This window comes from Macaca mulatta, chromosome 6, assembly GCF_049350105.2.
Source record: "Macaca mulatta isolate MMU2019108-1 chromosome 6, T2T-MMU8v2.0, whole genome shotgun sequence".
Taxonomy (NCBI): Eukaryota; Metazoa; Chordata; class Mammalia; order Primates; family Cercopithecidae; genus Macaca; species Macaca mulatta.
Genome location: NC_133411.1, coordinates 36,906,297 through 36,931,649, shown reverse-complemented (window position 1 = coordinate 36,931,649; position 25,353 = coordinate 36,906,297). Strand labels below are relative to the sequence as shown.

General features: G+C 39.1%; 1 protein-coding gene and 1 long non-coding RNA gene across 3 annotated transcripts; one reads left to right on the top strand and one right to left on the bottom strand.

The window, feature by feature from the left end:
• Positions 1-592: 592 nt before the first annotated feature.
• Positions 593-23,352, bottom strand: IL7R (interleukin 7 receptor). Of its 2 annotated transcripts, XM_001092582.5 has the most exons (8): positions 22,986-23,340; positions 19,042-19,180; positions 12,718-12,875; positions 8,948-9,105; positions 6,536-6,704; positions 5,651-5,744; positions 4,604-4,679; positions 593-4,209 (listed from the first exon to the last, which is right to left on the bottom strand). In XM_001092582.5, exons 1-8 carry the CDS (start codon positions 23,065-23,067, stop codon positions 3,706-3,708), a joined length of 1,380 nt encoding a protein of 459 aa, XP_001092582.1. In that variant the 5' UTR covers positions 23,068-23,340; the 3' UTR covers positions 593-3,705. The 2 variants fall into 2 exon arrangements, with proteins under 2 accessions (XP_001092582.1, XP_077860784.1); XM_078004658.1 differs by lacking the exon at positions 5,651-5,744 and having other exon boundaries at positions 22,986-23,352.
• LOC144341394 (uncharacterized) lies at positions 9,351-19,105 on the top strand. The gene is made up of 3 exons (XR_013418299.1): positions 9,351-9,475; positions 16,360-16,436; positions 18,972-19,105. It is a non-coding gene; the product is annotated as an uncharacterized LOC144341394 (long non-coding RNA).
• Positions 23,353-25,353: the final 2,001 nt, after the last annotated feature.

Genomic DNA, 25,353 nt, shown 5'->3' with positions numbered 1-25,353 from the left:
GTAATCTACTTCAGAAAGGGATATTCAATGGAGCATCTTTGGAGATGAGTAATTAAAGAAATGTCAGAATTATTTTATATTTATATCCTACTGAATTAAGATTCCTTCCTAAAACCTGATACACACATGCACAGAAAATGTATATTTCACATCACATTCCTGATTAAAATCCTGCCAAGCACCTCTATTTTCTGCAGAATAGATGACAACTTCTTAGGCTGCCATGCCAAATGCTTAATCATTGGCCCCCACCAATTCTTCCAAGCCTAATCTCCAGCCACTACTCTGCAGACTGTAGGGACTAGGTATACCAAGTGAAATAGGTGTCCATGCAGGGCTTCCATTGAACCACCTGTTGAGTGAAGCAACACTCTGTTCTCTCTGTTAAATACATTGACACATTGAGACTTAACTACTAGCAGGCTGTCTTCTAGTGCAGTGGTTCTCAACCTTTTTGGGACCAGTGACTGGTTTTGCGGAAGACAGTTTTTTCCATGGACATGGGGAGGTGAGTTTTCAGGGGCTGAAGAGACGTGTGGTCCATTCTGGGAATCCCTCTAGCCACGGTTTCCAGAGAAGACAGACAGCCACAAAGAGTTCCATGGCATTTAATTAAATATGAGATGGTTACATACATTGTACACCTATATAGTAAGCAGCTCTGTGAAATGTTTGTAATGCATGTGGATAATACATGGTCAAATCAGAGATCTTCACTGTAGTGAACAATGGGTATTTTAAAGAATAATCCCAACAATAAACCATGGAGCTGACAAAAATGCCTCCTGATCTGCATCATTTCCAGGAGCTCTACCACATATTCTTCCTGACCTGTTCCAAGTCTTGTATCCCCTCTAGAAGACCTAAGAAAACACAGGTATGCACCTCTGAAACAGCCCATACTTGGCTTTTCTGAAGCAAATTCCCATGGAAACCACTGTCTGAAGGAAGAGGCAAAGGCTGGTAGGAAATCAGCCAAATAAGCCAGGGTGCCCTAGACCCAGACATCGTTGTTGGACCAAATTAGTTGTCTTTTCATTTCATGCTATGTAGAACTGGCAGTTTACACTTCTGATTAATACATTGTCTCTGATCAGGAGGTTTATTTTTTTTCTTAATAAAATCTGAAAGGAGATTGGGCAGAATCAATTAGTAATCTTACATTACACATTGTCCCTAGGTATGTAATCAAGAATTAACAGCAGTTATGATTATATGATTATAGCACATGCATTTTAAATACTGCAGTAACAGACAGATGCTCAGACACTAAATTCCAATGAAACATATGCCAAACAACATTGAGACAAAGGATTTTAGAGCTGGAGATATCTCGACGTTTCTCTATGGTCATCTCTTCATTTCTTCGAGAGATTGTCTATTTATACCAAGGATACAAAATTACGGCTCCCAGTTCTGACTTAACGTGTGAGGTTGGGTAGTTTACCTGTCTTCTTGTGTCCCAATTTTCCCGTAAGTCAAAGAAAGTAACAATAAATACTTCAAAGAACCTCTGTGAATAAGGTATCAGAGACCTAGGTTTGGCATGAGATTTTGTAGAGCCTCCTATTTGAGATTTGACTCCCATTTCTACAAAAGGAACACCTGCCCACTGATGAAAAATGTCTTCTGCTGCCCGCAAACCAGGCAGATTCTACTTTTCCTCCATGGAAATTTACATAATTTTTGTGGCATTTGCCCTGTCTCCAACAGGGCACTTTCAATATGCCTCTTTTATAGCATTTTATAATATAACAATAATTTGTTTACCAAGTTGTCATTTTCATTAGGTTTTGTAATTTATGAGGCAGAATGCCATCCTTTTGTTTGTCTTTAGGTCCCCTGTGCCTAATACTATGATTGACACATAGCAGGCTTTCCATAAATGTCTACCAAGGAGGTGGAAGGAATGCTTATGGAAGTGCTTTGAAAATTGTAAAAGCACTAGGCAAACCTAAGGGATTATGGCATTGTATTTATTACTGCTGGTGCAGAGGAGGGCACTTCAGAAAGTAAAATATTCACCTGAAGAATAAGATGGTCTGATTTTACCAGTCCTTTAAGCCAACAGATAAGGTCCATTCATCCGCAGTTAAAACCCCATTCACAGACAACACAAAACAAAACAAACAAGAAAACTAAAATATCAGAAACACCTAGTCCCCCTAAATAAAGTAAAAACAGAACAAAGAAGAAAATTCAAAACAGAAAAAAAATAACAACAAATCTCAAACAAAACCCTAAACCTATGACCCCTTCTCTAGTTTTCTGTGCAGCATCTGCCCTTTGTGGTTCTGTGAACAGCCAGGGTTTGGAGGTCTGTGGGAGAGGGGTTTGCTGCACTTCCCTGAGCTGACATTACTGAGTTGCCTTGACTTTGAGCTAGTCATTGTAAGTCAATCTAGACCAAGAAAGGTAAGATGATAAATATCAAGCATTAATATGTCTCTTCCGTGTATCTTCAAGAATGTAGCCACAGTCAGTTCACTCATTGCATGTACTTGTGACTCTTTTTCCCTGAAGTTTGTGGCAGCATCTATTGTTGGAGAACTTGGGACAATTTGGGGATGAATTTAGGTTGGGGTAGTGTCTATACACGTGGGAGGGGTCATGCCTCCTCTCACTCATCAAACGTACCCTTGTCCAGGGTCAGCGACATGTTCCTCTGAGATCATGGATGGATGTGGTTGGGTGGTAGCAGCAAAAGAATCACAGTCTTGGTAACAAACAGGAGAAATTGTGAGTTTCTAATTTATTCCCTCTTGAGCTTATTTTCAGAAAAATGAAATCAAATGGGCTTCATGGCTTTTTCTTGCCTTCTTTACCTTCTCTTGACATGGCTGGTCATGGGACTTCACACCCAGAAGACCATTTCTTCCCCTCTTTCTTTCTTATAATCATTTTAATTTAAGCGACCATATGTATGTTCACACTTGTCTGGGGGCAGTCCTAGTTTCTGCTCATTGTCCTGGAGGGATTATATGTAAGTTCCCCTTTCACTTTCCAAAGTGACTCAGTTTGGATCATAAATTATCTAAGCACACTCTGTTACTAGTGAGACCTGGCACTCAAGAATGGGGCATTCCTCAGTGAACAGAAAGGCGCATGGCTCAGGGAACTGCAATTAGACTCCCAGCCATCATATCTTGGCCCCACCCTTCACTGTGTGAACAACTTGGACAAGTTACTTAACTCCTTAGTTCTGAACTTAATGATCTATAAAAAAGTGAGTAGTCATAGTAATTGCACACACCTCCCAGTATTATTGTCAGGATGGAGTGAGACAAGGTGCACAGAGCACTTGCAAAGCACTGGATATATATTAAATCCTAATAATGGCAACTATAATTTTTTATTTTCCTTTCTTTCTTTTCCCTCATGCTCTCTTCCTGCCTTCCTCACTCCTCATTCATTTTCTTTACTCTTTCATTGCTTCCTCTTAAAAAAAAAAACAGCTGAATCATTTAGTCACCTTAAACCTTGTGACCAAATCCACATGGTAGAAGCAGGATGCTCTTGCCTCATGTTGAGTGCCACTGAACTCAGGAAGAGTGGTCAAAGCAAGGCTTCAGAATCCTGTAGACTGTGTAGTGAGGTTTTGCTAATTTTGTCTTCTCTTTGCTGTGAGGGAGAGTAGGAACTCTAGACTTCCCCTTTAAATCATCTTTGTCACTCACGGTAAGTTCAGTCTGGGTTTCTTACACTTCACTGGTTTTGGTAGAAGCTGGACATGGTGACATACGCTTCTTCTTGATTTGATCCCAGCGAAGTAAGAATGGGCTGCCCTTGAGCAACTGGGTTCAATGTCAGGATTCCGGATGGGAGAGAAAATGGAGGGGGCAGTGTGCTGTTTGTAGTCCCAAGGCTAAGCAGGAGGTCCTGGTACACATGAGGCCCATTCTTGCCACTCTCCCTGCAGTCTAGGGACCTGGAAGAGGAGAGTATAGGGGCATCACATGCACTGACATTCCCAGCCAGGCATCTGAGGGATGAATCTCTTTCAAAACTTTCTGGGGTGATGACCACATCCTCAGATGGGCAGCTGGGGCTCTGCACATCCCCTCCAAGCCTCTGCTTCTTAGATTCTTCTAGTTGCTGAGGAAACGTATCTTGCAGAAAACCTTCCACTTCATCTCTAGCTTGAATGTCATCCACCCTATGAATCTGGCAGTCCAGGAAACTTTCGGGATTGAAACTCACATTTAAATTCTGCATGGAAAAAGCAGAAAAGGCATTAAGATGGCACCAGAGAGACACACCACCAAATGTTCAGTTCCAGAGTAGGTCTAAAGAGTTTTCTGACAGGGAATGTCACAGAATTGCCTGCATATTCCTCAATGGACTCTTTGCTTCTGGAACTTCTGAGACACTTCAAGACTTGAAGTGACCACTGGTGTGACCTCCAGCCCCAGGGAGCCCAGAAGTTCTGAGATGTGTATCTTATTTCAGTTCCCTACTACAGCTAGGGTCTTAGGAGGGACCCTAGTTACAGGATGCATCAAATACCAAAAGGTGAGGTTCAACTGTTCCTTGTCCTGGAATATCATTCTTGGCCACCAGGATGTTGCCAACACAATACTTTTTAAGCACCAAAAGCACTCACCTTTCTTGGTTTCTTACAAAGATGTTCCAGAGTCTTCTTATGATCAGGGAGACTGGGCCATACAATAGGCTTAATTCTGAAATCAGAGAACATTGATAGATGAAGTGAATGGCAGAGGGCACAGGCACACTGAGTCTTCCCACTTACTCTAAGCCTGGAATCAGAAGAACAGATTTCTAGTCTTGGCTCTATCACAATTAGGTGGGTGACCATGGTCAAGGGACTGGTTTTCTGTGGGCCTCGGTGCCCTATCAATTCAAGGAGGGGTTGGACCAGAGACCACTGCTATCAATCCATTCCGTGAATAAGACATGACAATAATATACCTCTGGGAAAAAGCCCTAGAGGGAAGGAACACCAAGGCTTGCAAGGAGGTAGTTTTGGTGGAGCTATGGAAGTACATTTCGACCCCGTTGTTTACTTCCAATTTAAGTGTTGTCTTTTTATTCCTTCCCTTTACTGACAGCAACTCTGGCAGCTAATTTTGGTGGAAGTGGGGGAATATTTTTCAAGTTACCCAGGGAAATTGCTTAGTACTTTCAAGGCAGTACTTTTCAAATTAAGGTATTTGTAATCCTGGGAATATATAGCCTTCTGCCAAGGGCATTCTCCTAGTATAGTAAGTAACTTAACAAGTGCCTGTTTAAAACATCATTTTTATGATGAAACAAACATAGCCTTAGCATGGATTAGAACACAAAATCCCATGAATTTATATGTTTAAAGTCAAGACTTCAAGTGCATTGTGCATTTGCCATGAATGATGGCTTCTGCAACCTTTAGGAGATACTGGAAGAAAAGCTTGGGAAACATTGCATTACAGAATTCTTACTTTGGGGACAGGGTTTGCCTAACGTCCAGTTTATACATTTTTGCCTCTTATGAAATTAACTGTGGAAATTCACTGAGGATAGGTAGGGATATTGGGCACTAAATTTGTGAAATGCCTTAATCCCCTTTGTGGTTTTCTCATCAATAAATGGGACTCAAGCTCTGACTGTCTGTGATCCCACACAATCACCCTTTTTATTAGTTGAAGAAGGTCACCTTTTTTTCCATAACACACAGGCCAAGATGACCAACAGAGCCACAGAGAAAAAACTCAAAAGGCTGATGGTTAGTAAGATAGGATCCATCTCCCCTGGAAAGCAAGAATAGATCGTAGTGAGCATTCAGTAGCCATGCAGTGGGGGTAGGGTCTCAGGATGCTTTGCATTTACTTAGTAATGTGGGCCGACTTACTACTTCCTGAAAGTTGCTTTTGAGTTAACAGAAAGATGTGACAGCTTTATAGAGGGAGTTTGGTTTAAAAGGCATTGACTTGGGTGACCAGGCCTAGAGCATCTGCCACTTGAAATGTAAACGTGATCTAGCATCAAAGGTACCAATGTTCTCTTCCCTTCTTAACTTTCTACCAATGGAAAGAAGCCAGAGCAGGAGATGATGAAAGAGATGTTCACCCCTGTTGCAAATTCTAGGGAGGGGATGTCTCAGTTCCTAGACATTCTCAGTTCCAGTCCCAAGGACATCTTCATCCTTCTGGAAAAGGACAGCCACACCTGTCCACATACCTGACACCAATAAAGGTGCTTCTTAGAGGGGCCTTAAAGACTGCAACCATTGGGGTCCCAGGCTAGATTGGTTAACTGGAGGTAGTGGGTGGGGATTTTGTTCAAAATGTATGGCAGCTTCCAGGAACACAGATGGCCTGTACTAATTCTCAGGTAATAAGGACCCCGCTCCCTCTGCTTCCTTGTTCTTTACAAAAGGGGCAAAGATAGCAGGCAAGTCATTCTCCAAACAAAGTGTAAGACTGTCCTCAAGGGGTGTCCTATTTTGCAGGTTAGTTTCAACAATCTTCCTCTCACTTGCTCCCACACTTTGACATGCAAAGCACTCTGGGGGAACAAAAACTCTACCACCATTCCTTACCTGGGCTATTGTTGATCTCTGGAGTTCTGAAGTAGTAACTTGGACTCCATTCACTCCAGAAGCCTTTAAAATAGTGATCAGGGATGGATCGAACTTTAATCTCATACATTGCTTCAGGTTGGAGGTTTCTCTGCAGGAGTGTCAGCTTTGTGCTGGATAAATTCACATGCTAGAGAGTAGAGGGCAGTTACATTCTTAGGATGGGAAAAGAGGTGTTGTCTAAATCTCCCACATTATTTCAAGTGGGATTCCTTTAGTCCCATAAGCATTCTCTCAAGGTTGTCTCATATTTGTTAGAATAAGGAGCTCTGATATGTAAAGGAGTCAACAGCAAAATTAGGGACAGAATCTGAGCTGATAAAGGATGTTGTGAGTAGTCTAGGAGGAGAGTGAAATGATGGGTCTTATTCAGGTGAGTTAGGCACTGCCCAGGCTCTCCCTTTCCACACTTCAATATCTTCTTCTTTTCTCTCTATCCTTTCGCATATCAAGGGGAGAAGAAAGGTTAGGTTAGGTTAGGTTAGTGAGCAGGAATCATTTCTCTCCAGAAAGATGCCATTTTACATTGTGAATAGTGATATAGAGACAAAAGCCTCCCCCACACAGTGTATTATCTTTAAGATAAAAAAACTCTATAAATTTGATAGATAAAAAGTAGTCCATTGTTATTTATATCTGTATTTATTTGGTAATTAGTTCATTTCATGTATTTATTGAATTTATTCCATATTTCATGAGATTGTTCCCAAATTTTTTGCTCATTTTTCTATTGTGATTTTTTTAATGAATTATAAGAGTTTGTTATCTATTAATGATACTAACCATCTATCAGCTGTTTATGTGGCAATTTAAGCCTACTTTTAAATTTGCATTTTTGATTTTTGATTATTATGTGTGTTGACATATGTAAGCCTCTACATTTTATGTAGTCACATGTCTCAATCCTTTCCTTCCTTCTACAGCTTTGATGCTTAGAATGTTCTTCTTCATGTCAAGATTATGTAAACATTTGGCTATATTTTTTCTAGTTTGTTTAGAGTTTCACTTTTATATAATTTCCTTAAATCATCTGTTATTTTGTTGTTGTTATATGAAGGCGGCTAGGCATTTATCATAATTTTTTTTAATTAAAATATTTTTGGCTGGCGTGGTGGCTTATGCCTGTAATCCCCAGCACTTTGGGAGGCCAAGGTGGGTGGATCACCTGAGGTGAGGAGTTCAAGACCAGTCTGGCCAACATGGTGAAACCCCAGCTCTACAAAAATACAAAAATTAGCCAGGCATGATGGTGGGTGCCTGTAATTCCAGGTACTTGGGAGGCTGAGACAAGAGAATTGCTTGAACCTGGGAGGCGGAGATTGCAGTGAGCCAAGATCGCGCCATTGCACTCCAGCCTGGATGACCGAGCAAGATTTCGTCTCAAAGAAAAAAAAAAAAATTTTTTTTTTTTTTTAGTTAACTAATTGTCCTGGAAGCATTTATTCATAATCCTTCCTTTCTCCAGTAAGTTGCTTTTCCATTGGTGCAATTTTCAGATGAATAATGAAAGATGGCAGGATCAAGGGTGGGGTGGGTAAGTAGAAGGAGGGAGCAGGTGGTTTGGGGCAGGTGTTACATTTATGCAAGTGGCATCTTGCATCTTACTGCAAACAAACAAGGCCAATCTTGGCCGGAAAAAAGAGGACAGCAAGAATAAGAAGGCCTTGAGAAAGAGAAATCATCATCTCTCCTCTTCGTCTCTGAGGTGCAGAAAGAACAAAAGTTAGACTGGTGGGTTAAGAGAAATCTCATAACCTGGTACACTCCACTCTTCTGCCACCTCCTCCCCAAAATAAATTTCAGGGACAGCCAAATCATTCCAACCTCAACAAATCATGAAGAGAGCATCTAAGTAACCCTCCTGATTATGAAGAAAAATTAAGCTGTTACTTCAAAAACAAAGACCTTGGGCTTTAAAATAAAAACAAAGCAGAGACAAACATTATGCTTCTCTTCCTTACCTCATGCTGGTCCCATGAATCCCATAAGCCAGAATGTGGCTATGACTTGGTGATCATAACCAGATAAACATTTTTGCCAGATTTGCCTATGAAAGCGGCACTAAACATGATACTTTTTGAGGCCCCTGAATACAGAGGATTAATTTGGCCTCAATCTTTATTGTTATCCATCTCACTAATGTAGAAACATTCTGAAGACCAAAATTAGAGCAGAAAAAATAACCAGAGCTAGAAGAGTATGCACCAGGGAAGATCCAGGTTTTTGTGGGGCCAATATTGGGAGCTTCTTTCAGTAGAAGGTAGGTTTTGAAAGCAAAATTGTTGGGTCCTCCCAGGGGAAATGCACCAGTAGGCCAACAAAATAGAAAACATGAATAAGTTTTTATTTTATTAATGTAGATGAACTACATACCATCCATTTGTTTTCATCCTTTTCCTGGCGGTAAGCTACATCGTGCATTAAAACTTTTACATACTTCTTTTGCAAGTGTGATGTATTAAATGTCACCACAAAGTCATTGGCTCCTTCACGATAGATGACACTTAGGTCAAAAGGAGCCTCAGGTTTAACTGGAAAAGAAAAAGAAATAAATTCTGTCTAAAGGGCAGCCAAGGAAATAATTCTAGTATTTAAAATTCATCCCCTCTGCAAATCACTTTGACGCTTTTTGTGTCAGTAAATGGCCAACTATTCAGAAAACCATTTCTTCTTGGGTTTAAATCCAGGCCACATTCTCCAGCCTCCCTTGCAGTGGGGTGTGGCCTTGTGAATGAAGTGGGCAGAAGAAATGCACACCCACTTCCATCCTGGCCCAGACACACACTCATATGTGACTCCTCGGCTGTGCCCTCTTCCACTACTTGGAGTCCTGCATTACAGACGGTGGAGCCACAGGATGGAAAGGGCCCTGAATACTGCTTGGAGAAGCTCCAGTTGCAGGTTAGAAACATCCATTTTGACTCTGATGTGAGTGAGAAATAAACTTACGGTGTTTGAGATATCATATGTTTGGGGGCTTATTTGTTACAGCAGCTTGTGTTAATTTTACACTAAAACACATCCTCTTTGCTTTTGAATATTGGAGAACTTGTTACTAATGAGCCCCAAAGCAGGAGTATTTAAACTCTGAGTCTTCATTCTTGTAATAAAATTAGGTTATATGCTGTGAACCTTGCACCTCATCTCAGCTACAGTGACATGAAGGGTCTGCATCCTGGCCCTGGCTAAGACCTTCCAGAGTGGCCTCAGGGGGTCCCCTCTGTCAGTCTCACTGACTTAATGCTGAAGGAATGTCTTAATTCCTCTTGGGCTTCCTCCTACTGCCTTCCTGCCTTGCAGAGTTGCTGTTAGAATCAAATGCTCCACACATGCTAAGCTGTTGGAGGGAGATCAGTATTACTTCAGGTAGAACAAACCCAGAGAAAGGTATTGATTTCCTAGAAAGGTCCTGAGACTTCCCTGTCCTGGCCTCTTGGCTGCTCATTGATCACAGCCTGGGAAGTTAGCTGTCTGGGGATGGGGGTGCTACTTTTTGCATGACTGATCTCGGGCGCAGTTGTTCACAAGAGGATGTGGGTTCATCAAACTTTCACTCAGTAGAGTGTGAGCTGGGATTTAGAGCTGCTTGCCAGCCCAATAAAACGCAGAGTTTGGCCCAGTTCTTGTTGTAGTCACTTGTTCATAGTGGTGACTGCCTGTTTCTGCTGCTTTGCCTTAGAGGTACTGAAAAAAAAGCAGTGACTTCGTTTTTCACCCTTGGATCCGTTATAAAAGGGAAGTTTATCAAAAGGAAAGATGCCCTGGACCTAGAGGGAAGCAGGAGGAAAGGCAGTGGGTGGACAACAGCCCAACAGAGAATGCTGCCAATGCTTTTGCCCCTCTCCCCGGTTCCTGCCCTCCATTCCATTCTCAACAAGGCCTTCTGAGCTGAAGCCCCTGCCCCGTGCCCATGTTTTAATAATAGAGGAATTAAAGGGAGAACCCATCTCCTGAGTACTGCATGCTTTGCTTACGCTGTCTTCAAACAACAGTCACTTATCACCAGCATATTGATAAGGAAACTGAATTTCAGAGAAGTTAATTATGTTCAGGTCCCTGTAAAATGGTTTAAAGGGATTCAAATTCATTTCTTTGATTCTGAGGCTCACTCTTCTTCATTTAGCTTTTGTTTCTCTACCTTGTTACATATCACAATGGCTGGTCCTGGTGCCCTCTGGACAGTTCTGCCTCAAGCCCAAATGATTTCTTTGAGCAAATTAGAAAAAGGGTCTCATTCGTCAAGCAATATTTTAGAGGGAATACATCCTTGTACAATCTGAACAATCATATCAATCTACTCTGCCCAGAGAAGTGGGAAGGCAGGAAGCTTCCCTCTTCAGCCTTACTGGGTTGGGAGACACCTAAACAAGGGGAAGTGAGGGTGCAGGTGGTGGCAGGGGAGCGCTAGCTCTGGGGCTCAATCAGAAGCATCCAGTTTAAATTCACTTAAATGGTAGTTCCATTAATGAAGTGTCCCATTAGGACCTAGGAGATGCTACTGTGAGACATGCCTCCACCACCTCTCATCCTGCTTGTCCAGGAGTGCTTTCTATAGCCCGAAGGGACTCACACCACCCCTTCCAAAGGACCTGTGCTATCAGCAGTGTGTGTACCGTACCTCTCCCCATTGCCGTTCGGATGAGGCATGTCAGATTTACAGTCTTCTGGGGGATGGAGACTGTAAGTGCATTAAGCATGTGGGATATGGGGATTTGGAGGTGGCAGGTGTCACCTGGAGACTCTTGGTGTGTTGTTAGTGATTATGTGCATGTAAATGCTTGCATGCTGGTGTGGAGTTTTGTAAGAATGGGCTCTCCCCTGATGCTCCAGAACCTCTGCCTTCTCTGCTCACTCTCAGAGAAGTGAATGTATATTTGCAATGTAAATGGTGAAACTTTAGATATGGTGCTCTATCCATAGAGGCCTCATCTCCAAATGATCAGAACCCAACTTTTTCAGAACCTCAGATATACCCTGTTGTTGTCATCCCTGGTCCTTTGCCACTAATCAGGACCCACACTTGTCATGGCCAACACTGCTTCTGTGTGGCCAACATGCACAGCCATCTGCCTAATGTCTCTTTTCTACTACATTTGCTTTTTCACAAGTTAATTGTTCACACATGGAACTTCTGCTTTAACTCTCTATTTTACCATCTTAGTGAAACAAAACTGAGACAAAGCTGAGCTAGATTTCTCACTCTTTCCTGTCTTTAATGAGTATTGCTCTCTTACCTTTAATTTTCTTTTTGAGTGCTGAAGTGGGTGCGAATAGGGAATGCTAAAGGTATTTTTTTAGACATGGTTAACATTTAAATCAGTAGACTTTGAGTAAAGTAGATTGCCTTCCATGATGTGGTGGGCATCACCCCATCAGTAGAAGGCCTCTAGAGCAAAGACCGAGGTTCCTTGAAGAAGAAGGAAGTCTGTCTCAAGAGTACAATACAGAAAATCTGCTTGAGTTTCTTGCCCTGCGGAATTTAGACTCAGTACTGCACTCTTTCCTGCATTTCTAGCCTACTGGCTTGCCTTATGGATTTTTGCAATTGCCAGTTCCCACAACTACAAAAGTCAGTTTCTTAATAGAAATCTCTCCTGTCAATTATCTATCGATCTGTCTATCTATCTATCTATCTATCTATCTATCTATCTATCTATCTATCATCTATCTATCCATTCTCCTATTGATTCCCTTTTTTTTTCCTAGAAAACTCTGACTAATAGAGAAGGAATATATACTTTTAAAAATAACTTGACAAGTTAGCTAAGCTTATTCGGGGATTTGGGGAGAATACCACAAAGAATTCAGAAGAAGGACAGGTGAGGAAGGAAAGAACAGGTAAGGAAGGAAAGGACACCTGTGGATGGATGACAAGAAACCCAGCTCCAGTTAGACACTTCATGTAGATTTGCACAAACACTCTCTTTCACAGGTGGGTTTGAAGATCCTCAGAATTCTTTCATGGCAGGAAAGTATAAATTTCAAAATTTTCATTTATTAAAAAAATTTGCAGTAGGGAATTAGCTATTGTCTATTGCCAATTGTTTCCACTACTTGTCTACTTTTAACCTACAGAATGTCCAGACACAGTGTTTTCAGGCATCCCCAAAATGACAACCATACCCTTATATACAACTTCTTACCTATAGTGGTTAGGTCTATTTTTTTGCAGGTTAGACTCTTTCCTCCAACCTTCACACATATATTGCTCTTTCCAATCAGTAAGAATTTCTTTGTCTCAATGAAATATATCTCTTGTAGTTTCCTGAAACTCAGGCACTTTACCTCCACGAGGGCCCCACTGTAGGAATAAAAAGGGGATATGTCTTGATTCAGGTAGGAGTTCCTGTATACTATGGAATAGTATCATATGCACATTGATGTATGTTAGACTTTAACTCTGTTCATAGGTATGTGGGTGGGTGAGTGGAGGCATGTTCAGGAATGAGAGATAATGAATTAAAATCATATGGCTTTCTGCTGCTATGATACTTACTGATGATTTACTTATAATTAGATGCAATTGAACCTGAAATAGTCAAAACATGTTTATAAAATTATAGGAAATTTCTGTATTTTTTATAATTGATCATTGAAACACAAATGCTTTGTTCAGGTAAAAAGGTAATTGCTTTTTTTTTTTTTTTTTTTTTTTTTTTTTTTTTTTTTTTTGCTGTTCCATAGGAATATATGTGAGAAATAAGAGCCGTAAAAACATTGATTAAAAACGAGTTAAAGAAAATGATAACATAGTATAAAGGGTTATATACATAGTATCACATATACTTAATGGGTAACGTAAGGGATTTTCATAGGTAATTTTGGCTGATAAACCCTAACAAGACCGGTTAAGAAAACAAAAGAGATAAATTACTAATATGTGGAATGTAAGAGGAGATATCACTATAGAACATGCAGATGTTAAAGGTACAATAAGGAAATTTTAAATGTTATTTTAATGTATATAATAACTTAGATGTAATGAAAATGTTTTCGTAAACACAAATTAGTAAATCTGACCCACATAGAAATGGAATATTTCAAGAGTTATATTTCTCTCAAAGAAATTAAACTTATTATCAGTAAACTTTCCCACAAAGAAAACTCTATGCCTGATGGTTATATTCGGGTAAATTCTATCAAATGTATAAGGAAAGAAATAATGCCAATCTGACACAAATTCTTTTGGAAACTAGAGGAGGAATGACCCTTGTCAACCTATTTTTTGAAGCTAGCTTAATCCTTGTACCCAAACCTGGCCAAAATATTACAGAAAAGAAGCTGATAGACAAATATCCCTCAAAATGTATAAGCAAAATTTTACCAGAAAATACTAACACAGTAATTTTAATACATAATGACAAAGTAGGGCATATCTCAGGAAACCAAAGCAGGTTAAACATTCAAAAATTAATCAATATAATTTGCCACATTAACAGACTAGAAGACATAAATAACCTGGTTATAGTCAACTGATGCATTCAAAGCATAACTTAGTAACATGAATGCATCTATTCATATTAAAAACTCACAGCAAATAAGAAATAGAAAGTTACTTCCTCAACCCAATAGAGCGCATTTACAAAAGCCTATAGTTAATATCATATTTAATGCTGAAATTGTGAACACGAATTGTTTCCCTAAGACCACGACACGACGGGATATCCACTTTCACCATTTCTATTCAGTGATGTACAAGAGGTTTTAGCCAATGCATAAGGCAAGAGAAACAAATAAAATGTATCCAGATTGGAAAGAAGGAAAAAATACTTCCAGCATTTGCAGACAACGTGTTTATTCACGTGGAAAATGGTAAAGAATATTCAATACAACTACAGAAATGAATAAAGTGAGTTATCAAGGCTATTATACAAAAGTAAGTTTATATGTCTATAGGCTAGCATCAAACAATTAGAAAATAAAATTTAAAAATGATATTTCAATTTATGATATAAATAAATACATAAAATATTTAGAAATAAAAGATGTTCAAGGTCTTTGCACTAGAAACGACAAAACATTGTTGACAGGTTTTAAAAGAAATCTAAATAAATAGAGAGCTATGTTTATGGACTAGCTAATTCAATATTGATAACATGAAATTTTCCCCAAAATGGCCTATATAATATTACTCAAAATCTCAGTAGAATTTTTTAAGAAATTGACAAGCTGATTCTAAAATTTATGTGGAAATACAAGGAACTCATGATAGCCAAAACAACACTGGAAAATGGAAGCCTCAGAAACCCGACTTCAAACTTAGTATAAAGCTATGATAATCAAAACAATTTAGTACTGGCATAAGGATAAATAAATTGACCAATAGAAAGAACAGAGAATTCAGAAATAGACTCACATATAATGTTGATGGATTTTTAAATGCAGGCACCCAATAAATTCAATGGAGTCATAGCACATCATTTTCAACCAATTTATTTGAAACAGCTGAGTAAATGTATAGAAAATATAAACCCTAGTTCCATATAGTTATATAGGGTTAATTATATGTCGGATATTAACCTAAATATGAAGGCTAAAATTGTAGAATATTTAAAAGAAAACATAAGAAAATATCTTCCCAATTTTGGGAGTAGGCAAAGGTATCTTAGCAAGGATACAAAAAGCACTACATATAAAAGAAAATGAATGATATATTAGACTCCATCAAGACAAAAAAAACTCTTGCTTATTAAAATGCACCGTTAAGAAAATAAAATGGCAAACTTCAGACTAGAAAATAGATGCAATACATCTATCTGACAAAGGAAATGTATACAGAATACATAAAGAACTCATATCCAGCAATAATAAAAGGACAAATAACTCAATGATTTTAACAGATTCTAACCCAAAGAAGACATGCAAATGACCAAGTATATGAAAAGATGTTCAACATTTGTTATTTGAGAAATACAAATTAAAAGCCTAGTGAGATACTATCCCAAACTCAAATGTTGCAAATGATGTGTAGCTCTCATGCATTGCGGGGAGGAGAGTAGAATGGTATAACCACTTTGAAAAACTGTTGGGCAGTTTCCTATAAACTTAGATACCCTCTTACTTTGTGACACAGCAATTCCATTCTGAGGTTTTATACCCCAGAGAAATGAAAATACATATTCACAAACTGATTTGTCCAAGAATGTGAACAGCAACCTAAAAAAGAATAGTCTCAAACTTGAAAAAACACAAATATTCATAAAGAGGAGAAAGAATTAAAAATTTGTGGTATATTCATACAGTGGAATTACTATTCAGCAATTGAAAAGATGAGCTATGAGATGGACATCAACATGGCTAACTCTCACAAACACCGTGTTAAATGAAAGAAGACAGAAAAGAATAAAGAGTATTCTATTAAAAAGAACTATCAGAAACAGGCAAAAACCAAAGGGTAATAAAATTGAGAATTATGATTGCTCCTGGGATATGAAGATTGACTGGAAGGGAACATGAAGCGTCCTTCTAGGGAAAAAAAAAAAGTTCTATATCTTTACTGTTGGAATGGCTACACGTCCTAGACATTTCTCAAAATTCACTAAAGTTTTGTGCATTTTACCACACATAAATTTTACCCCTAAAATCCATTGTAATCAAACAAGAAAGTGAACAAAAATAAATAAATAATGTAAAAATTAAAGAAGTAACAAAGGTATATATTCTCATTGTAAAGATAGAATAAAAGTAAAATCCTAGGGTTATTTTCCTTTCCTAACCCTAAATTTAATTTTCCTCTTCTGTGATAAACACAGTTACCAATTTGTTTTTCCTATGTGCTCTTTAAGCTCAGCCAAATAGCTCTAAAGAGGCATAACTGGGTCAAATTGGAAGTGAAGATCTGGGCAGAAAAAAGTTCCTCTGGGTAAGTGTGAGTATATAAAAGAATTCTTTCCATTAACCAGATGTAATTTTGTTTAAATCCTAAGGAGTGTGTTCTAGGAAGGCCTTTTACTACCTACAACCCACAATGTGTGTTGGTTTTCCTTGGTGAACTGGATGTGTGTACACTCTTCTCTAAATGTGCTCAAATGAGTCCTTTCGAGAACGGCTCCTGGACTCAGCAGAAAAAGAGAAGCATGTTTGTCTAGCTTCGGGTGAGCTGGCCAGGAGGTTAAACACAGGGGAGAGTGCCCCAGCTTCAGGTACAGAATCTTTCACCTTTGGTTTATTGTGGTCTGAGTGACTGGTTAAGCTCCTATGGTCATGAAAACTAGAGATTGGTGAAGAAATGTTAAGTTAGTTAACTGGCAAAATATATTGATTACTTTGGGGACATTCCTTAAAACTGTTCTCCCAAATCGTTAGTTTTGTTAACTGCTATCTTTTAGGGTATGCAATTGTTTAGGCTTTAAAGAGTATGCGTGTATGTGTGTGTGTTTCAAAGTTACTAGGGAGTTGTGTTCCTTGTTGGGGTAGATGGGCTTTCCCATTTGGAACAGGATAAAAATAAAAACTGAATTTTTGGGTAAGGTAGACAGATACCAGGGAATAAGCTTAGGACAAACATCAGGTGGAAAGATCTGAAGATGGCAATGTCACGATTTGATAAATAAATCTAGAAGGGGAGACTGGGAGCGGGGTCCCATTTCTGAATTTTAGGTAAACATGGGTTGTAGAGAAGCTAGGACAAAACTTTTAGTTCAATCCTTGAGTATAGAATATATTTGTAAGGAAAGTATGTGTGAAATATCCAATTACAGGCCCCAACCTGTAGCAAGTTTCTGGCACTGTTGGGAATTTAAGGGGGATCTAAAATGGTATTCTCAGCTCATTCCCATGTTTTTGAGAATGAAATTAATGAGCAATGGACAATCAAGGATGACTGTATGGCTGTCTTGTGAAACTGGGCATCCTTTTAAGGGCTCTGAACTCCAGGAGTTAATCTATTAAAGAACTCATACTTATATTTTCTGCTGAAAATATTTCTCAAGGCAGTCCCTTTCCAACTGAAATACCTGAATCCAATTGGAAAACCCAAATAGAGGAGGCTCTGGACAGATTACAATTACAATATGACAGGAAAAATCAAAAGACATGTTAAAGGGTAAGTGTGTTCAAGTGGGCAAGGAAGTGGTCAAATATGATGTGAATGAAAGTGAACAGAAAGGTCAACCTCAGCTTGGCCGAGAGAAACCAGGATGAACACTCAGCCCACCAGTCAAAAAGCCAAAGTCAAACCTCTGTGTGGGAGAGTGATTTGCCCATGAAAATGAGTGCATTGTTTGAATGAGTTGTTCGGCTATTTTAGTGCAATCCATTTCCAGCCTAGATTGTGGACAGTGAACAGGTTCCGGTTCTTTTGACATATTTTATTCCTGGAAAATGTGTTAGGGAAGTGAACAGAGGCAGACGGAGAACACAGTACACTACTCAAGTCCAAGAGCATGTTTATCTAAGGACTGCAGCAGGAAGCGCTGCAATGAATAGATGCAGGAAGCTCCCATAAATTAGCATAAACAGGAATTCAGGGCTTGTTTGGACTATGGACTGTGGAGAATTGTCTCAGTGTCTATGGAATGTAGGAAGCCTTCTATTACTACTGGTGGATCTTGATTTACTTTGCTCACTAGGACACTAAGTAAAAATTAGGTCATTCGGATACGAATTTGGAGATAGCCTCACATCAGAATTTCAAGTTAGAGTAGTGTCTCAAATCACCAGAGATAGTAACCCTTGGCAACAAGAGATGACTTATGGTGGAAGGAGAAGATAAAGTTCCCTGAGACCTTCAGTAAACTTTCAAATCAAAGACTCTTTTTCTTTGCCTTTTCTGTGAGACCTTGTGAAAAAAAATGCCAACTTGTTCCTGTCGATTTTTGGAAAATATACATTGAGAGGATCATCTGAAGTCAAATTGTGTCAAGATGGTAGAAGTTAGGTCAATATTCACAGAATTATAATTTAATGTTGCTTTCCCATTACTCGTTATTCACTGGCTATTTGGAATGATTTACATGATGAAACTATTTAACCATCACAACCTTCCTGTGAGGCAGGTTATCTCATTTTACAGGTGAGGAAACTGAGGCATAGATATATCACATAACTTTCTCTTGGTCAAAAAGCTAGTAAGCACTGGTATTGGGATTGGAAACAACGCAGTTTAACTCTCAGATGCAACTTGAAGACACTGGATTGTCTCATGTTGGGCAAACAGATTTTTGGTGAGGCATGTTGAAGGAGACGCAGGTTTTAAATTCTGACATGAAGTTGGGAGGGATGTGGGATCCCCAAGATCCAGAGTGTCATTTGACTGAGCCTCAGGATCTGAAAGTTGGACCATGAGAGTAGCTTTGCACGAGTGTTTTTGGTGAAGGACAAGCAGTTTCAGGAGGCTGTTGGGAATTCCTTAGATGTTAACATTTGTTAATTAGGCCACATATTCTTTCTTTTGCAGCTATTAAAAACAACACATGAAAAGAGAGACAGAGGATGCCTAAGCAACCATTAAAACCACCATCCCTCACCATATTTCAAATTCCAGATTGGTGGTGTTGACATCTGGGTCCTCAAAAGCACAGGTCAGTGAGTGCTGGGATCCATTCACTTCCAACTGGCTATAGCATGAGAATGAGTAGTCATCCAGTTCTGCATCTTCCAAGTCTCCTGGGGAGGAACAAACATGCAGCTGTTAATGAAACAAATAAATGCATCCTTTTGAAATATGGCATGACCTTAATAAAATAGCAGACTCCGTGGCAGACATGCAGTAGTAATGGATTATGTATTATCTAAGGAAGGAAAGCCCAAGGGTGAAGACAAGAAAAATGCTTCAAAACCAACCAACCAACAAAAAACAAAAAACAAAAATGCTCAATGCTAACAGAGTTTCCCAATAGAAAAAAAATCCATCATAATGAGTAAATAACCTCCAAATATTTCTGAGTTAAAGAACCAGAGGCACTGAACACATTTTTTTTCTGTATTTAAACTGGAGTTTCTTCTACTACATTTGTTACATTGATTGTCCCTATATTTCAAAGAAGAGACACTTTATTTCCATTATCCCCATGCTACCTAATCTCACTTTTGACTTTATTACAAATCATAATTTATTCCCTCCCTAGTATCTTTTTTTCTTAAATGAAGGACAATGATAGCTATCTTGCAGTCAGAATTTTGCTTTTTTAAGAGATCACTTTCCCTTGCCTAAAAAGGCATCCCAACTAAAAGTGGCACTGATTATCTCCATTGTCTTAAGCTACTGACTGAGACAAATATGGTTAGGAAAAAAATTAGATCTGGCAGGACTCAGATTTGGTGAAACTTCCTGTGAATATTGTACATACTGCTTCTCCTCTTATAGATTCTTCTATAGACACAGTATCTTATAGATTCTAGCAGGATTCTGGAAGAAAGTGGGGAACCAAAAATTTTCTTTTTTTTTTGCTATTACTTTTGGAAAGTGTAATCTGTCACACATAGTATTTGGTTTCTTAAGCTGAGTTGTAGACCCTATAATGAAATCTGCGTTTTGTATGTATGTTTTACATGATAGCAAAGTGAGGCTGGAATAAATATGTCAGAAAGTGTACAACCACTGGGACCTGAGAAAATCCAGAGCAAGCAAAGCCATTCTCAGAGTGCTCAAGTGTGAGCCTAGGACTGCGTCCATGTATTTTTGGTTCACTGGTACTAGAAATTAGATGCTTCCAAGGCTTTACACTGGAAACAGAATATACTAAAATCGAATCCCAGTTGAGTGTCCCAGAGACCAAGGGCTGTTGGAACAGCACTTTCTTTACTTAAATAACTCAGTAGGGAAAATGGGAAAGTTAGTAAAGCTGATTGTGAATGGACCAACCAGTTGAATGACAGATTGGCTCAGTCAAAGCAACAAATCTCAAACAGTCCTAGCTAGACCATAGGTGTGGGCGCTGCTCACAGCCACAGGCATTTATCTTTCTGGCCATTCCCAGAATCCATCCAGCTCACAGCTCTGCCACCAACGAAACTCTTTATGTAATTTCAGCAGGGTATGGCCCTCCTTCTGATGACAGCATGAAATAATGAGAGGCAGCCCGCTAATTTTGTAGACTTAGATTTCTTCCCTGTGCAGTGATAGCTTTCTAAACGCAGTGGTTCTGACTTTACATGGCACTCCTCACACTGTCCTGACATTTTCTCTTCCACCAATCCTATACACAGAACATAGATTATTATTTGGATTCAGACATCCTGTGGGCCATCTTTGTCTTCACGATTGTTCAATAGAGATGGCACGCTCTAGCAGATGCCGGCACCCACATCACAAAACAAAGGACTCCCACTTCCACTCAGTCTGGCAAAGCATACAATATACAAAGAGCCATTTATACCCTGTTTCCTGCACCTAAAATGGCTGTGTTTTAGGAAGCAGCTCACTGACTTTTCAGTAGATATTACTGGGCAGAGTTCCTTTGTAACCCAGAAAAATTCCCTTCAATGACTTATAAAATGTGATGGCATTTTACAAAGAGAATATTCTGCATGACATGAGCTGAAAAATTCTTGGCTAAGAGTAGTTAATGTACACAGTGGTTAAGACCTCTGGTGTCAGAGCTGGACAGATGTGCATTTAAATTCAGTCTGTGTAGTCTACCTGTGGTCCTCTGTCAGGTAGGCAACTTCTCTAAAACATGTGTTCTAATATGTAAACTCATGCTATGAGCAATCACTGAATGGATATATACAAAAAGGCAGCTTAGAACACAGTAAGGATTTAATAGAGATTAGCTATGAGTATAATATTTTCTGAGAAATAAGTAATGAAAAGGTAAAATAAGAATTCTAATTCTGAAAATGTACATGAAACATTTGAGCTTCTCTTTAAAAAGTTTATGTCAATTGAAGGTGTTATAATCACTATGGTTTTGAAATTACATGGAGCTTTTGAATAATGAGTTAATCTATTATTCTTTAAATGCTCAATAATTAATATTATTCATATTTAAATAGGTATCTAGACATATTTATCCATAAAAATTTAAATTTTGTGGAATATGTATCATAGGCAAGCCAGTGTCATTTAGAAGTCTTCTTCCTACTGAAATGGAGTTAGTTGATTAATAGTGTAAATGATTTGGATTTTTAAAAAGTGTACCTTTCTTCTCTTGATCATCCTTGTGATGATCAGAAAATTGACAGCTTTCGACAAGCAGCAACTGAATGTGAATTCCTTATACCCCAAACTGGGAAGTATTTTGATGTAATCATGTGAATAGGGTAATTATACATCTTCTAAAAAATCTGAAACTTAAAAAGTTGAAGTGAAACTCAGCTTTCAACTAGAATTCTTATATATTTTAAAAATAGTATGATCACCATGGTGAAATAGTGAGTATAGATGACACCAAAGAGAGTAAGATTTATGTTTCCTGCCACACATCAGTCTTTGTGGAAATCCAAGGCAATGTTTAGCATAGAATAATGATCATCCCCCATAAAGTGAGTCATACACTGTAAAAAATGTCAAATTCTTTGACAATTCCCTTAATGAGAAAATTCTAGGGATTTCCATCCTTCGTAATAACATGACTCAAAATATATAAGCTGAGTCATTAGGCTGATGTGTTTGATATTGTCTACAGGCAAATACTCTTTAACTCTTGAAGTGAAAGGGCTTAATTTGCAGGAGCAAGTTGATTGTCTAAATTCCCACATGTCTCCTGCTGCTGTTAGACACTTCTGTCTAGTTTTGTTATAATTACAATGTGTTTATATATGGGCAGGGTTGGCTTCTCGGTACTAAGTTTTTTAGATCCCAAAGAGAATCATTACATATGGCCAATTTGTTGGTGTAGAGGCAATTCAGTGTATTGCAATGAGTAAACTTATTTAGATCTTTCTCTAGTCAGTTATTTACTTAAAATCTCACATAAATCTCTCAAAACTAAAGTACTTTGAAAACACTTTCAAAAGTTATTGGATGTCTACTATATTCTAGCCACTGATTTAGGTGTTGAGGATATAGCACTGGTCAATGCAGACAAAGCTATTGATTGCTTCTGGACATTATCTCATCCTGAAAGTTATGCTTTCAGGATTTCTTAAAAAGTCAAACAAAATGAATCCAATTTGATCTCCTGACAAAGTAAAATGACTTTGGACATTTTCCTATAAGCACAGTCATAGCATCTACATGAGTGTTCCTTTTGTAAGAGCAGAGGAATCATTCAACATTTAAGATCTACACTTGGGAGTGAAATGCATTCCTTCTTGAGAATTCTGAGGTCTTATAAACCACCCATAGTATTGACCCCCTGCCCCCTGTCATGGTGGTTAGAACATCTAAAAAAATGACTGAATATGTAGTCAATTCTCAAACTCCACTCCAACCCAGTGCCTGACTCAGGTCTGTTACGGAACTGAGTAGCCTGAAACCATGCTACAGATAATCCAAAATCCATAAGAAAAGTAAGAAATGACTCACCATTTTGCGCATAGCCACTTTCTCCAGAAACGACTTGAAGTAAAGAAAAAACCATGCCAAAAGTTGTACCTAGAATTGTCATTCTGAGAGAGAAAGAGAGAGAGAGATGTGTGAGCCAGTGTGTATGAAATGAATGAGAGGAAGAGGAAGGGAGGGAGGGAGGAAGACAGAGAAGCTTAGATCTAGGGCTTTATACTTATCTAACCACAGACAAGGGAAGTATAAACACAGCAAAAAAGAAGGCAAGTTCCAGAAACAGGAAGTCTGAGTAAAAATATTGCTGCTGTAAGCAGAGGTAAAGGACATGAAGAGAGAGAGCCCCTGAAATTATTGTTCCTCCTGGATATTCCCTGCAGCCCCCACACTTACTGCGCTTACTTTAAAGTAAGGCAGTAGATTCACACCTAGGCTCAAGCTATCTTAGGCTAGAGGCTACTTTATTTATTTTTTTAATTTTTATTTTTTTGAGACAGAGTCTTGCTCTGTTGCCCAGGCTGGGGTACAACTGCATGATCTTGGCTCACCGCAATCTCCACCTCCCAGGTTCAAGCAATTCTCCTGCCTCAGCCTCCTGAGTAGCTGGGACTACAGGCAAATGCCACCATGCTGGGCTAATTTTTGGATTTTCAATGGAGATGGGGTTTCGCCATGTTGGCCGGCTTGTCTCGAACTCCTGACCTCAAGTGATCTGCCTGTCCCAGTCTCCCAAAGTGCTAGGATTACAGGCGTGAGCCACCGTGCCTAAGGGCCCACTTTAAAAGAATCTGAAGACAAAAACTCAAACTTACAAAGTGAATCAATTGGTTGTTTGGAGTGAGTTTTGCTTTAAAGAAACAGTCTGCACTATATGAAGTACTTTATCGTAGGTCTATTTTAAATAGCTTACCTCCAACTTCCAAGTTTCACAAGAATAGCAGTTTTTCTCTTTTGTTCTCTGTGTATCCCTGGTATTTACTCATATCTTATGCATCATAGTAGACATTCAAGAATTATTTGTTTAATGTAATGCAGAAGTTGGCAAACTATGACCTAGGGACCAATTTTTTAAAAATTATTTATTTATTTTTTTCTTTTTCAAAAGATCATTTTTTCCCCAAGTAAGCCTTGGGACCAAATTTAGTCTACCACCTGTTTTTGCAAATAATGTTTCATTGGAATATAGCCTCACCCATCTGTGTATCATCTACAGCTGCTTTTATGCTACAATGGCAGAGCTGAGTAGATGGGTTAGAGATTGTATGGTACAAAAGGTATAAAATCTTTACTATCCCTTTGTAGAAAAAGTCTGCTGACCTCTTGTTTAAAGAATAAAGTAGGTCCTTTCTTAGTGTATGTAAAACAGGATTCTATTTGTGAAAATTTGATTGCCACACAACTTTTCAGGTACATATAGTACACATGAACTATATTACTGCCTAGGTATACAGGGCAGAAGTCTGAGACCATGGCACAGACAACTCAGACTCCCCCGAACCTGTATGCCAGTCAAAAACCTTCTTAATATGGCCTCATGGTTAAAGTGGTGGTATTTGTAAAGCCTGACTGCTTCTTGGTAACTGTTGGATTTTTGTTTTTTCTTTTTCTTGAAAAAAATAATCTAACCTGGATTCAGGCCATAAACCTCTATGTTTGATTCACAGTGGCTCTCTTTTGGAAAGACACCATAAGACTGCAATCATAAGGTGAGGAGTGCAGAGAAACTAAGCGATCAGAGTTATGAACTTCTGTTGGATTCACTGTCATTAGGTAGAATTGCACCTATGGGCTTGTGAAATGGCTAAAATTAGCGGAGAAAAGCAACATCCCCCCAGGTGCAAAACAAATCGGAGAGACTTTAAAAGACACGTAACTGGCCAGGCGCGGTGGCTCACGCCTCTAATCCTAGCACTGTGGGAGGCCGAGGCAGGCGGATCACAAGGTCAGGAGATCGAGGCCATCCTGGCGAACACGGTGAAACCCCGTCTCTACTGAAAATACAAAAAATTAGCCGGGCGTGGTGGCAGGCACCTGTAGTCCCAGCTACTCAGGAGGCTGAGGCAGGAGAATGGCGTGAACCTGGGAGGCGGAGCTTGCAGTGAGCCAAGATCACGCCACTGCACTCCAACCTGGGCAACAGAGCGAGACTCAGTCTCAAAAAAAAAAAAAAAAAAAAAAAAAAGACATGTGATTTAGCTTGTCCCATCATTACAATTATCTGACAATAATGAAGTAAGAAAAAAAGGCGGTGGGACATTTGTACCAGTCTCTGGATTCTCCTTTTCAGTGTTAAGACACTCGGTCTGCACCAGTTATAATGCCACACTTTGGACTATAGGCTCAAGGAATACTTCGGAGCAAGAATCCAACTGAAGGGGACATATCCCATCTT

Bases quoted from the DNA above. Each gene is read 5' to 3' on its own strand.
- IL7R (XM_001092582.5), bottom strand. From the start codon at position 23,067: ATGACAATTCTAGGTACAACTTTTGGCATGGTTTTTTCTTTACTTCAA. The intron at 12,876-19,041 runs GTGAGGGATGGT...TTATTCCTACAG, and splicing joins AATCTGGAATTTGAAATATG to TGGGGCCCTCGTGGAGGTAA. The intron at 4,210-4,603 runs GTGAGTGCTTTT...TTTTCCATGCAG, and splicing joins TTTGTAAGAAACCAAGAAAG to AATTTAAATGTGAGTTTCAA.